Source organism: Natrix helvetica, assembly GCF_964273705.1.
Source record: "Natrix helvetica genome assembly, chromosome: 1".
Classification (NCBI taxonomy): Eukaryota; Metazoa; Chordata; class Lepidosauria; order Squamata; family Natricidae; genus Natrix; species Natrix helvetica.
The window spans coordinates 294,760,651-294,775,050 of record NC_138548.1 but is presented as its reverse complement, the minus strand read 5'-3'; the positions used below and the strand labels follow the sequence as shown (position 1 = coordinate 294,775,050).

Here is a 14,400-nt window from a genome sequence, read left to right as displayed (position 1 = left end):
AGCAAAAATCAATAACCAATAAAACTATAGCTTCATCTTATTAAAGGTGATACTAACAACTACATCTTGTTCTATTTTCATAGATTTTCTGAAACTCAACATAAGCCTTTCTCATTCTGCCCCAATCTCATGAGGGAGCCTTCAGCCACTTATACATGGTACCTAGTGCCTAATCATAAAATATTTTAGAAGTCGGAAACAACACTTTGACCTGTGCTCTTAGATAGTGCTATATTCACGTGTATTTGTGTTTTGTTATTTGTTTGCTAACACAGCTGCTGCATTTTAAAGCAATTGCAGTTTCTAAGTAGTCTTCAAAGGCAATTCCAAGCAGAGCTCATTGCAGTAATTCAACAGAAAATGACAAGCTTATGAATCACTGGTCAGGATCTCCTTCAAGAAGGGCCACAACTGGAACATCAGTTGAAACTGACCAGTGTCCCTAGCTACAGCTTCTACCTGCCTATCTAGTAGTAGCTGTGATCTAGGGGAACCTGAAATTGCTGACCCATTCCTTCAGGGAAAATGCTGCTTCATCCAGTGCAAACACTGGAACAATTGCAGCGATAGATGGTTTTGGGACAGTTTGAAACATCCTGGGATTCACTTCAACTTGTTTATCTCCAACCAGATCTTTATAGTCTTCTGCAACTGCCAAGACTTCCACTACATTACTGTCCTAGCCCCAAATATCTAAGAATCTTCAACATATTGCTATTTCACCCCAAATTGACAGATCTTTGCCAGAGATTCATATAAATGCTGAACACTAGGGAAGAAAAACACTCCTGTGGCACCCCCACACTGAAGTAGTTAATAGACGCATTCTAACCATGGCAAACTCCCAGGAATACTAGCAGCCAAGAAGGATATATTGATTAATGGTACTGCATGCCACTGAGATCTAAGAGGGTAGGAGAGGTACACACCCTCTATTGAATTCTCAAGTTAACCAAAAGTGTAACCAGTGCAGTTTTTGCCCTATGCCCAGGTCTAAATTCGGACTAAAAAGAATCAGATAATCCAGTGGCAGAGCTAGACTCCTACGGAAGGATACGAGGTGGTAGTAGTCCTTATCACAGAGAGTAGGATGTTCCAAAGGATGGCACTGTGTCAGAGAAGGCTCTTCTGGATCCCGATTGTTGGAGTTCACTTAAAACACCTAATTCACATATGTCAAACATGTTTGTTAACCATGGCTTAAGTAACCTAGAACTTGTTAGATTCACACAACACAGCCACAGTTTGCAAACCGCAAAAATTCTTGATCTACAAACATCTTAAAGGAAAGACATTAAGCATGTATAAACCCTTGGATACTATTCACCTAAAGTTGCTCTTTGGAGGCTAGCAAAAAATCTGCTTTATGCCTTCTAACATTAGTATTTTTAATTTGCCATTTCTTCAAACACACTCCCATTATGCCTCAGCAGTGATGCCAGAGAGACTTACAACATGATTACCGGGTAAGAAAAGTTTCCATTTCAGTGAGTGACTCATTAATCCTGTTTCTCCTGCACCGATGAGAGGTGGGGTGCTACTGGAGAGGGAAACAGGATGATTTACCATAATTACAGTCAGTAACTTATCCAACAAAGTTAGTAAAACAGTGCTCTAGCATACCATTTGAGCAAGAAAATAATGGGTGTCTGTTCTTACTTGCCAGATTTGCAGTATTGGGTCATTTTCAATCTTTCCTTACCTATAGGAGAAGTGGCAACTAGTAAGTTTCAGTTCTTTCCCCTTACAGCCGGGGTGGGAGAGTAGGGGGTTCCCATGTTTTTCAGTTAAACAAACTCCCAGGAGACTTAATCAAGAAGTAAAACTCTACAGTAGTGATAGAAACTTGGCTGTGTCTGAGTAGTCTTATTCTGGCAGTAAATCCCATCAAGTTCTCATGAGACTCTAGGGATCTGCAAACCCAATTTGAAAAACTCTGAGAGGAGCAGCTCAATGCCCAATTATGGCAAGCTCTGTTTCTTCCTGTCTGGGCCTATCTCTATTTTGGCATCTTTTCCTTATGTTTTTTTTAATTCTCATTATTTGGGGAAATTGATTATTGGAGGAGAAGCAGAGGAAACAAACAGTCTTGAAGTCTTACACATCCTGGTCCTCCTGCATCACCTCGATTAGTGAATGTTTTCCTCCAATTGGTGTGTTTAAAGGAGATAACAGCAAATCTGGAGGAGAAAAACAATAATTATGGCATTAATCAGAGACACAGCATCTGAGCATGAATTGGAACAATGCCCTAAGAGGCTGGCTAGACACTGACAATAGGGATAATAGATTTTGTGCCAGCTTTATTTTCTGCCAGTTCAAGGATGGATGGTTAGCAAAGTACAGAAAGACACTTAGAAGGTGGAATAAAGTCCATTTCCCATTGCTGGACCTTATTAAAACAAGCACACAGAAAAATATCTGCATTAAAAATCTTTGCATTTCCAATTTAAAAGCTACATTTGAGAATTTAACTACTTTTTCCAGTTTAAAGTTCTCATAAAACTGTTCAAAATGTATTCCATAATTTGTCAACCAGTACCACAAACCAGGAAATAGAGGCATTTAGAACCCCTGGCAAATCCTCTTTTCTAAAAATTACCAGTAAAAGAAAATTAAAGGTCGGGCTCAATTTTTCTGACATGCCCAGACATGGTTAATTGGGGAGTTCTTGCCTTTTTATCAATGGATCTTTTCTTTCAACCCAGCTCTAGGAAGATTAGAAAGGAAACTGACACGTTTGGGATCCATAGACCCTCGTGTTTCGGTGCTCACAGGCAGACCCTACTTGATCATTTCAAGTGATCCCATTTCCACCCCCTTCCTTTTCTGGAGCACTATTCAATTTCCCCACAATTCTCCATTCCCCACCCCCATATCTAACTTCCCCAACTCCAATTCCCATTTACTCCCCTTTCTTTTCTGGAGCTTTGGTTTTATACAGTGTGGAATATAACTAAAACTCAGTCTCTTAAGGGGACTATTAGTTTCTCCAAAGAACATGTTCCATTTCCAATGTCTTGAATATAGCCCAACAAATCAGCAATTAGGAGGTTAAGAAGATAGACTGCACCAGATTTTGGTGAAATTATAACATGAATGTATTTTCCACTGCTTTACTCATTATAATGTGGGAGGGGCTTTAGGAAGAATCAAAAACTCCCTCTGTTTAAAACAAGGGCGTCCAACTTTGGCAACTTAAAGACCTGTGGACTTCAAATCCCATAATTTTGAAGCCAGCCATTCTGACTAGGCAATTCTGGAATTTGAACTCCACAAGTCTTAAAGTTGCCAAATTAGATACTTCTGGTTTAGACTTTTCAGCACAGGATCAGCCTATCAGATCCTTTACTGGGTACTATTGTGCCATACCAAAAGTTGGGGTTTTGCCACATGGCATCAGGAAGTTGGAGCAAGAATTGTGCAGGAAGTGCTCCATAAAGTTTATGAAAACTTAAATCATGGGTGGATAAGCTGTTGCCAGGACACTACTTGCTGCTGTTGGCACAGTTTCAAAAACTATTTGGCACATAATCAAACAGATATCTTGGAGTTTTATTATTATTTCAGTTAATAAAGGACAAATATTTGCAGTAAAAGGGAAGGACAAACTGGCATACCATACTTTTTAACTGGGAGTTTACAACTGACCTTTGGGCAATTATTTCAACAGTGGTTAGATTGCAGCAAGAGAAATGTTGTGGTGCAAGAACAAAAGCCTGAGAAAATTACATTAACAAAAGTTTTCACTAAAGTTCCATTTCTTCCTCAATCCTTTAAAAATGTCACCTAAATTAATTACCATGCCTATGCCTTCCCTACAGCTACCAGACCAGAAAACAAGACTCTGGACTATTACTAGGCAGCAGAAAAATTATATAGAAAACATAACCCATTTACACCATCCAGGGACGGTCTAAATTCAGCTGCTAATTTAGTAGCCCTAACCTTCCAACACCCTAATAAAATACAGCTCTATATCTTGTAGCAGGACTTATCTGGTATTTCAGCAGTTATTTTTTGAAACCCACAAATTACCCCATTTAAAATTAACGCCACTAGCAGCAAAGCAGTTACCAGGAGGAAGCTAAAAATACTCTTTGTTTCAGAAACATGTATTGCTAGGCAAATGACACTGCAGAAAGTATTCTGTGGTTACAAGTACAACACTGGAAACAACACAAGTTGGATCCTACTGCTGTCTGAGCAAACTTATTTTCTTTGATTCTTATCAGTGAGACTGTAACTTCACTCTCCTTCCTTTCTACCCTCCTCTACTGTGCTGGCAAGATTTGTTGTTATTCGATGGTTCAGTTGTTTGTAACCTAAAGGACAGATGAAACTGATTATTTGAATCCCTGTATGCTTGTGCTTGTCTCATCAATAACAAACATCTTGTTTATTGCTGGTCTGTTGTTCAACTGCCCTTGATTTTTCCAAGCATTACGTTCTTCTCCAACAACACTTGTGCATCATTTGTTCAAAAATTGTAAGTTTTAGCTTCATTATAGCATTATCATTTCCACGGAGTTCTTTGATTTTACTTCATCTAATATTGATTTATTGTTCTGTTGAGCCAAGGTATTCTCGACAATTTTCTCCCCACCATTCAAAGGCACCCTTTTGTCTGATCAGTACAATTTGCGATTATCCGTTTTTACAATCACACATTATAATACAAGAACATGTCCTTGATAATGCATATCTTTGTTGTCAATGTGACATCCCTGTGCTTTAATATTTCATCCAATCTGTCCTATTTCTCCAACATGACAAATGTCTTTTTATTTAAATGAATGTAGTCACCATCTCTGCTAGATAAATCGTTATCATTTCATCTATTTGCATTGGCATTGCCTTTTGAAAGATATTTAGTTTTTGAAATATTGAGTAACAGAAAACATTTGCATTCCTTTTTTCAATATCCAACAAGAAATTCTTTGAGTTTTTCTCTCTTCTAGCCAATCAATAATATGTAGATATCATCCACATATTTGTGTTCCTCCCAGTAACTTTAATTCCAATTTCAGCTTCTAGTTCATCATTTCTCATGATATGTTCAGCATATAAGTTAAGTTATTAAATCAGGTGACCATTTGCAATCATAGTGCTCTCCTTTCCAGTGTTGGATTATTTAGTTGTTCAATTGTTCATTATATCTGCTCTTTATTGGTTATCATGTAATAGGCTGATGAGGAAACTCTTAACACTTGACTTTTCTATTACTGTACCATATTCCATTGTTCGCAGGATGAACTCAGGAGTGCCCTACCTCTTCTAAATCCATTTTGTACACCTGAGTGGCATATACTTGTTCATAAATGACATTCAATTGGAAATGAGGAGGTGGGAGGCATTCACATATGACTGTGAAAGGCACAAAAGCATTGACTGTATTTTTCAGAGTATAAGATAGCAATTCCTGCAGCCTGAAACAGTGGATGATCGGGAGGCTTGCTTAAACTGAAAGTCAAACTTGCTGTTGCTCCATGAGGCAAATTGCTGGGCGGCAGCAGCAGATTTTTTCCCCTTGTTTTCCTCCCCAAAAGCTAGGTGAGTCTTATGCTTCGGAGCGTCCTATACTCCAAAAATACGGTATTTAACCAACAGTGAGTAGATGCTTATAAAATAATCAATTCCCCAACCTTACAAAAAAAATGGCAAGAGGAACTAAATGTTTGTTCTTAGCAAAATACAAGGCAGGCCTTTCTTTCAGATCCTTTCTAAGGTACAGTTACAACAGCACACAGATAAAATGAGTAGCACATTGAAACTTCTTCCGTTTTCCACTTCCCCATCTTTAACCAGTGGTGTATGTATCTCCACATTATATTTCAGTTTGAATTTCTGCTTTGCTAATAAAAGCAAGCCAGTTTGGATTAATACTTAGAATGCTGGTGGAAAAACACTCTAGAGGATCACATATTCCTTTGCAGCTGTAAAGTTCATTCAATGGTTACGGACGTATCATATCTTTCTTGCCCTAACCTTTTTTCTCAGATTATAAAGATTATGGGAAGCTGATATTTTTTGCTCCATAAAACACATTCCTGTTTTGGCCTCCGCTCGTCCCATTTTTCACTTCCCTGTGCCCTGTTTTTGGCCTCTGCGGATTCTGTTTTTGGCCTCCTTCATGGGGGTTGAAAACAAGGCTCGTGGAGGCTGAAAACGGGGCATGGGGAAAAATGGGATGCATGTAGGCCGAAAATGGGGCACGCAGAGGCTGAAAACGGGGCATGCGGAGGCCGAAAATGGCCAAAGGATGGAGGCCAACAGGTGGGCTTCAGCAATATTTGCTCAATAAGACATAGAGACATTGCCACCCACTTTTGGGAGACAAACAAGTGCGTCTTATGGAGCAAAAAATATGGTAATCAAAATTCAGATGCTTGGCAAGTGGTTCATATTTATGACAGTTGCAGTGTCTGGAGTCATGTGATCAGCTTTTATGACCTTCTGACAAGCAAAGTCAATGGGGAATCCAGATTGACTAAACAACCATATTACTAACTTTACAAATTCACTTAACAACTGTAGCAAGAAAAGTTGTAAAATGGGGCAAACTCACTTAACAAATGTTTCACTTAACAACATAAATTTTGGACTCAGTTGTTGTTGTAACTTGAGGTCTACCTGTACCACTTCTCAGCTATCTTTACTACTTCCTCTACTGCAAAGCAAAGATGCAAAGATGGCCTAGGACTTCAGTGGCATGTCAGGTGGCAATTATTGCAGAAATCCTGCTTCGGACAGTAAGATCAACCATGTTTATCCATAATCCATAACCCACGTTGCAAGTATTTTTCACAAATAAAACACATCTACGTCAAACTTAAAATCCTGTGTAGTACCGTCTCTCCACCTTGCTCCATATTGGCTGGGGAATTCTGGGAATTGTAGTCTACACATCTTAAAGTTGCTAAGTCTGAAAAACAGTGATTTCTCAAACTCTGACCTGTGCGAGGAGGGGCTAGTACAAGGATGATAAAAAGCTTTATTTTAGGATCCTGAAATGCCTTCTAATTGTACCTGCCGAATACTGGCCACAGAATTAACTCACATTGTTAAGTAAGATATTATAGCCAGTCACATCTACCTGATCCACTAGAGTGGGAAACAAGGAATGCTACGGGTCCGGTCCCCAAGGAGATACATCTGGTGGGACCCAGAAGAAGGGCCTTCTCCATGGTGGCTCCCTCTCTAGAACATCCTCCTCTTGGAAATTAGACTGGCCCCCACTCTCTTTTGGAAGGCTCTGAAGATGTGGTTCTGCCAGAAGGCCTGGGCAACACCGAGCAGAATGGAGCCCATTGAATGGCTAATATGAATATGCTGGTTTTGTTGTATTCGGGTCTTTTCCAGCATACCTACACCCGTGAAAATCTACGAAAACAATGTATATATACATACACACACACACACACACACACACACACACACACACACGAAATGTACTTGGCCACTTTGCATTCTCTACGTTTCCCCTGATTGCAACTTTCAAGGGTTCCCCAAATTAAGAGGTCTTGGCAGGAAAAAAAAGTTACCCAACTCTATGCTAACACAATAAAGGGAAACTCCCAAAACTTGTTAAGGGAAGTACATTTATGTTCGCCTTGCTGAGAAACATCTTCCAATCTGCCTCTTTTTCTAAAAAATGTTTCTACAAATGTTATAACACAGTGAACTATTATCTAGAAGGGAACCCAGGTTGGATGGGCTTAATATTTGAACAGATCACCCATTAAAAAGCCCAAGTCTCATACATTAGACTTGGAAGTTGGAAAAACATCCCACCAGAAGGCAATGGCAAATCACCTCCATCATATACCAGAGAAAAAGCCATATGGGTCTGTCCATGTAATTAAAAGGAATTGAGCTCAAGATCTGCAGGATTCCACATCTGTCAGATGCAAAAAAAAAAGGTCCACATGTGAAGGTCCAATTAAATTGATTTATTGCTAAAAAGTCAATGTACAAGAATCTTAACTTTAACAGTTACCACCTGCTTGAAGTTATATATGGGTTAACAGAAGTCAAGCATGGATTGAACTTAATCTGCTTGTGGCTACATAGGGATTCAAGACTGAGCCTTCTTTTAACTCTGCCCCCAGGTTCTGCCACTCCTCCTACAACGTCAGACTGTTCCATCATGTAGGAGTTGATGGGGGAGCCTATTCATTTATTAATATATTTATTTTGCAATAGTCTTAAAGAGCAGCAATATTCTGAGATTCAGAACAGCATGCAGTACAATTAAAAACAAGCTCTTTACCATAAGGAAAACAAGGTGGTTGCTTAAGTAACTGTCTTAAATACCTTCCTAGGGGTACACGAGTTCCTTTAGGGCAGGAGTCCCCAGCACCCAGGCTGAGGTCTACTATCAGGCTTTCAGCCCTTCGGAACCAGACTGCAGAAGTGCGGGTGTGCATGTGTGTATGCGCATCCACACTTGCATGAGCAGCAGGCATGAGTGTCTGCTGCTCACACAAATTGAGCTGTGTGTGCACTTGCCCCCCATTTGCGCAGAACCACCCCCACTTTCCTCTTCCTGGACAGTCCACAAAGCTGGAAAGGTCAGACAACCCTGCTCTAGGCTAAGAGTTTAGTTCTTTATATTCATAAACATGACAGAACCCCCCAAGAGATTTCATTTATGTGAGTTATATCTATGTTTATGCATTAGAATTTAAAAATGAGAAATTTTTAAATGTTAACTCTGCAGATCCTTTAACAGGGGCTTAGGGACACATACAAACCCATGCGTCTCCATATCACAATTTGAAGACCAGTGCTCTTAGGAAAGCATAGCCAAAATGCAGGGGCAGCAACAGAAAAGGCCTGACTTCTGGTCCACACCCCTATTTCACATGGGACCTTCCACACACCCTGTTCTCGATTGCTGCCCCAGATGGAGATTCAAATTTGAGGAGGCAGCTCCTAATGTAACACAGCAACACAGCAGACAAAGTTTTATAGGTAATGACCAGCATTTTTAATTGGGCTCAGAAGCTACCGGTAATCAATGCAGTAAATATAACATGATAGTAACTCTACTAGTAGAGTAGTACTACTAGTAGTTATTAGAAATACTAGTAACTCTACCTAGTTACCTTAGAAAGCAAATCCATATACAACACACTGCATTAGTCCTATCATATAGGGTTCATGAGTTAACATACAACCTTTGCCTTATCTTCAAGTAGGAGCCCAAGTCACAAAGCAGCTTCTTCAGGTAGCACACAACCTGCCAGGCCTGGCCCAACTTGGTGAGTTAGGAAAGAAATTATCTCAACTATATTTGTAATGAAAAGTTTACTTTTATTAACAGCCAAGTGGTTACAGGAGCAAAGCCAGTTCTAAAAATCTGCATGTGAATATTCCCTAGTTAAGTTTCCCTTCTCTGTTCCACCCCCCACCCTCCTTATCTCCTAGTTTTCCAGTCACATTGGAAGATGAAGATGATGTTTTGTTGCTAACTGTCCCAGCACCGGTTGGGCAGATGGACAGGAATTGGATTCCATTCCCAGGATCTTGGGATGTCTCAGGACAGGACAAAGATCCTTTTCAATTTCTCTATCTCCCCATTGCTCCCTCACTCCATGACTTATAGCAGACAAGCATCTAGCAAAGCATAGTGATGGCAGTTCCAACACAACCCACAACCCAATTGACCATAACCATCATGGCCAATTAACACATGCTGTGAATCTGTAGATTTCTTAAAGCAGTGCAACATTGTCAGAAAGAGAATGGTAAGGTTTGGTCTGATATGTCTGCTTGAATCCAAAGTATGATTAAGATGGAGTATAATCCAGAGTGAACTAAACTGAGTGACTCTGAAAGATGAAGTGGCTGACAGTTGTTCTACAAAACCTTTACATATTTGTATGTATGTAATGTATACACACCTTTATAATGTATCAGAACTCAATATAATTAATGTAACAAACATATCTTAAAATAATAGAATATAATAATAAACAATATTAAAAGGCAATAAAATACAACCAGGATGGGTTGTGAAAAGAGGGATTCATGCACTGCATTAAGATATAACATGGTGTTTGTCCTAAGACACTGTAGTTTATGCTTGAGATTAGATAGATAGATAGATAGATAGATAGATAGATAGATAGATAGATAGATGATAGATAGATAGATAGATAGATAGATAGATAGATAGATAGATAGATAGATAGATTCACACACACAATATTCTTCCTTTCTTCTTAAGAGTTCAGGATGCCATGCCCAGTACTTCCTCCTTCAATTGTATCCTCACAACAAACAGCCTCTAACTATAGTGAATCCAGTGAAATGTGGTTTCTTCATACATCAAGGTTAAGGTATAGTGTAGTGCAATTTACAAACTCAAAAAGCAAAAAGTCTGAGCAAACAAATTTCTGACCTCTACATTATCAAAGCCCATAGCAAATCCCACTTATATTGGCCAGGTAAGTCACAAAGGCAAAAACGTTTTTAAAAAGTAAAATGCCTTTTAGATATTTCTGCATTTTTTGACTCTGGAAATCTGAATCCTTCCAGCCTCTGCCCCACAAATATTTACAGCTTTAAGGATAAAAGTGCCAGCAGCTGGATTGTCCCTGGAAGCAAATTAGCAACTAGTGAAAGTCCCTTAGCATCGCTTTCAGACTCCTGTATAGTAGTAATCTGCTGCTGGGATTTGCTAATTGACCTTGGGTTTCCCTCTTCTCAGCAACGATCTTTCTCTTCCTTGAGGGAGCGCCGAGAAGTTGGCACTTGTCCCAAGAGTTTTCAGGCTACGTGACTATCCCTGGCCCTTTTTTTCCTTATCCTTTTTATGACAAAAAGGGGCTGGGAAAGTACTGTTTACCGTATGATCTCACTTGGCAAGTAATAAAATGGCCGTTTCCTTTATGAAACCTTAAAACTAGGCCTCTTTCAATGTTTTGATTAACGTAAACCAAAACACCGCCGACCGCAAGAACACAACAGCTCCTTTCCATCATCTCTTTTCAAACAATGCGAATCGCGCATGCCTGGCGTTCTCGTAGCCGGAGGGGTAGCTTAAAGTGGCCGCAGCCGCTTCGAATTAGGAGAAAGGAGCGGGGTGGAGCCGACGCCGTGCAAGTGTAGTAGATCGGTGGGCGGGATTGCTAGCTGGGGCTTTTAAACGAGGCAAAATTGCGCGTTGCCCGCGCAGTTCTTGCAGGTCCTCCCGTGTCGTTGCAATGGCTGGTGTCTCGAGGTATGGGCTGGCCGGCATGAAGGCGCTCCCGCTGGGGGCTTCGGAGCCCATTGATCTGGGCTCGCTGCGGGGAAAGGTGTTGCTGGTTTCCAACGTGGCTTCGCTCTGAGGCACAACGAGCCGGGACTTCACTCAGTTCCGTGAACTGCAGCGGCGTTTCGGCTCTCAAGGGCTCACCGTCCTCGCTTTCCCCTCTAACCAGTTTGGTCACCAGGTAAGGTATCCGCGGGTGACAAGCCTTGGCGGCGGAGGAGCTCGTTCCGCTGTTGGTGGGAAAAAAGGGCAGCCTGGAAAGATCGGAGCTCCTTCGCTATGGAGTCCCAAAGGTGCTTTATTATTTCTCTCAAGAGGCAACCGGACTTTCTGGCTTTTTTTTGGAGACCTTTCGCTTCTCATCCAAGAAGCTTCTTCAGCTCTGAGCTAAAGAAGCTTCTTGGATGAGAGCTGAAGAAGAAAGCTTGGATGACTGAGAATCTCCATAGACCTTACATTGTGGAGCAGTTTATGAAAGTTGAGCCGGGACTAAGGTTGAGTGAATGGTGGCAATCCTAGGCTTGTAGAGGCTCGCTTTAGGAGCGAGTGTAGGCTCTTTAAAACATTCTTAGTTGCAAACAAGACTATATGGCCCGTTTGGAGATGTTAGAAAAGTACAACAGTTTGAAGATGGTTTTTTTTTTTTTAATTACTTCCGTGTTTCCAGAAAGTTCTGACCGGCTGAGGGTAATCAAAGCCCTTGGATAGAAATAACTAAACCCACCGCTAAATTTACGCAGATATTGAAACTGGGGGCTCCGTTGCCCTAGCTTCTCTTGGAAAGGCTCGTCCTTAAGGTCCTATCATGGCGTGGGAGTTGTATGGTGGGGAAGGGTGTGTGTGACTATTCTTTGTGTAGTGCATTGAAGTCCCAACAGGAAATAATGCGCAACAATTCAGAGTGGGTGCCTTGGAGAACTATTTTACACTCCGGAGAAAAAGACATAATCCAAGTGCTATTGCACAATTGCCTTGCTTTCCCTATTAGGATAATTACTCTGAAGTTACGCAGTGGAGGGTCTTGTCAATCTTTCCCGTTGTACAAATTCTCTAGGGGGAAATGGTTTTGTAGAATTTAGGCTTCTGCATGGTCTGTGGTAACAAGATTTATACAAGTTACCAATTACTTGAATTAGAGAAGAGAGAGGAAAATCTGTTTGCAAATCAGTTCTATGAGATAACAATGTAACTTTAGACCACTAATATCTAGGTTTGATATATGCAGGTTCTTCTTTTGGACTGGAATGAGGCAGGTACAGTGACGAGCAGCCTAACCAGCAATTAACATATATGCTTCACAAGCCATGGGATACATCAGACTTGAATAAGTTTATAACTTTTCAGAAGCAAACTGTAGCCCAAATATTCCAACCTAAATTATTCCAGTGCTAAATTGTGATACTTTCTGCAACTTGCCTGTGGAAATTCTCAGTAAAGACTTCTTGTAGCTGCACTAAGAGGAGCATGTAGGAGGATTTATAGCAAAAAAAATGACACATCACTCTGCAAAAATAGGATCTAAGATGTGAAAGTACATTAATAGGAGAGATGCAGATAGTAAGGATAGAGGAAAGTCATGTGTTAGTGAAGTTAATACTTAGCAACATCACTTATATCACTGGGGCAAATTACTTGGCTTGATAGTTTTTCTATAGGTGTGTATAAGGAGTTAGTATTTGGTAATTCAATTGCATTAGGCAGAATCACTAACTGAAATATTGTTTCTGTGCACCACTTGATTTCAGAAGCTGCATATCTACCATAACAGATAAAACTTTGAAAAAAGCACCTGTAGGTGAAATAACTGATATTTTCTGGATAAAAATATTTGCACTGCAACATAGCTATTAATAGAAGAAAAAGGTGGCTGTATTGTGAAACAATTGGCAGCTCTGCTAATGCTATAATGATCATGTCTGGATGTAAATCATATGCCTTTCTGCCTTGTTACAGGAAAATGCCACCAATGAAGAGATCCTGAATTCCCTGAAATATGTCCGTCCAGGCAATGGATATGAGCCCAACTTCCCTGTGTTTGAGAAGTGTGAAGTCAATGGGGAAAAAGCTCATCCTCTTTTCAAGTTCCTGAAAGAATCATTGCCTGTCCCACATGATGATCCTGTCTCTCTGATGACCGATCCAAAGTTCATAATTTGGTCTCCTGTGTGCCGCAGTGACATCGCATGGAATTTTGAAAAGTTTCTCATTGGTCGTGATGGGGTGCCTTTCAAACGGTACAGCAGAAAATTTGAAACTATCAAGATGCAGGATGACATTGAAAAGCTGCTTCAGCAAAATGTGTAGATTGGACCAGATAAAATCTTGATAAAACTTCCCTACATCTCTGCTTTGATCTAGGTTTTTAAAAGTATATAATGCTACCCATAATGTAAGTTTAACTGTAAAACTAAATTGTTAAACTAAATTCATAAATCTAGAACATGTAGAAGATAGTTGCTTTATATATTGTAGCCGCAAAGCTTCTCTGTGATATAAAGTAAACTTATAATTCTTCTTTAAAAGGCTTAAGGATTACTCTGGACGGTCATTGGTCTGAAGTTCATTCATATTATGGGTGTCATTAACCTCTGATGTAGCAGAGAGAAAATTTGTATTTTTAACCAATCTGCAAATCATTCAAACGTAGGGGAATAGAACTGAAGTGTACTTAGAAAGATTTCTACAATGTGAGGTAGTCTTAAATGTTGTGCCCTTTTCTACATTTCTTGTTTTGCTATGGTTCACTAACTGTTCGCTGGTAAGATTCTACTCTCCCATCAAAATTTTATTTATGATGGTGCTTCTTCTAAATACTTGATAAGCACCTGATGTACTTTTAAAATTTTGCATGTGAAGTTGTAAATTATAGCAAGTAGAACAGTCTGGAATCTGTGCTTTCAATGCTACCATGCACCAATAAAATCTTGAAACTGTTAACTATTCAGTGTCCCTGTGTGCTTTCAAACTCTATTTCAGTCTGGTTTATGTTTTATAAATTTTGTAGCCCATCCAACCTTGAGATTCCAGGCAGCCATATAACAGTATAAATATCAGTTAACATTGAGGAAGAATAACAAGAGAGATTCTATAAAACATTCATCTGAAGTTGAAAGCCTGGGGGACGAGATTTTGATAGC

General features: G+C 40.0%; 1 protein-coding gene across 1 annotated transcript; it reads left to right on the top strand.

The window, feature by feature from the left end:
* Positions 1–11,071: 11,071 nt before the first annotated feature.
* On the top strand, positions 11,072–14,200 carry GPX1 (glutathione peroxidase 1). The gene is made up of 2 exons (XM_081934733.1): positions 11,072–11,444; positions 13,217–14,200. Exons 1-2 carry the CDS (start codon positions 11,214–11,216, stop codon positions 13,565–13,567), a joined length of 582 nt encoding a protein of 193 aa, XP_081790859.1. The 5' UTR covers positions 11,072–11,213; the 3' UTR covers positions 13,568–14,200.
* The last annotated feature ends 200 nt before the right edge of the window (positions 14,201–14,400 follow it).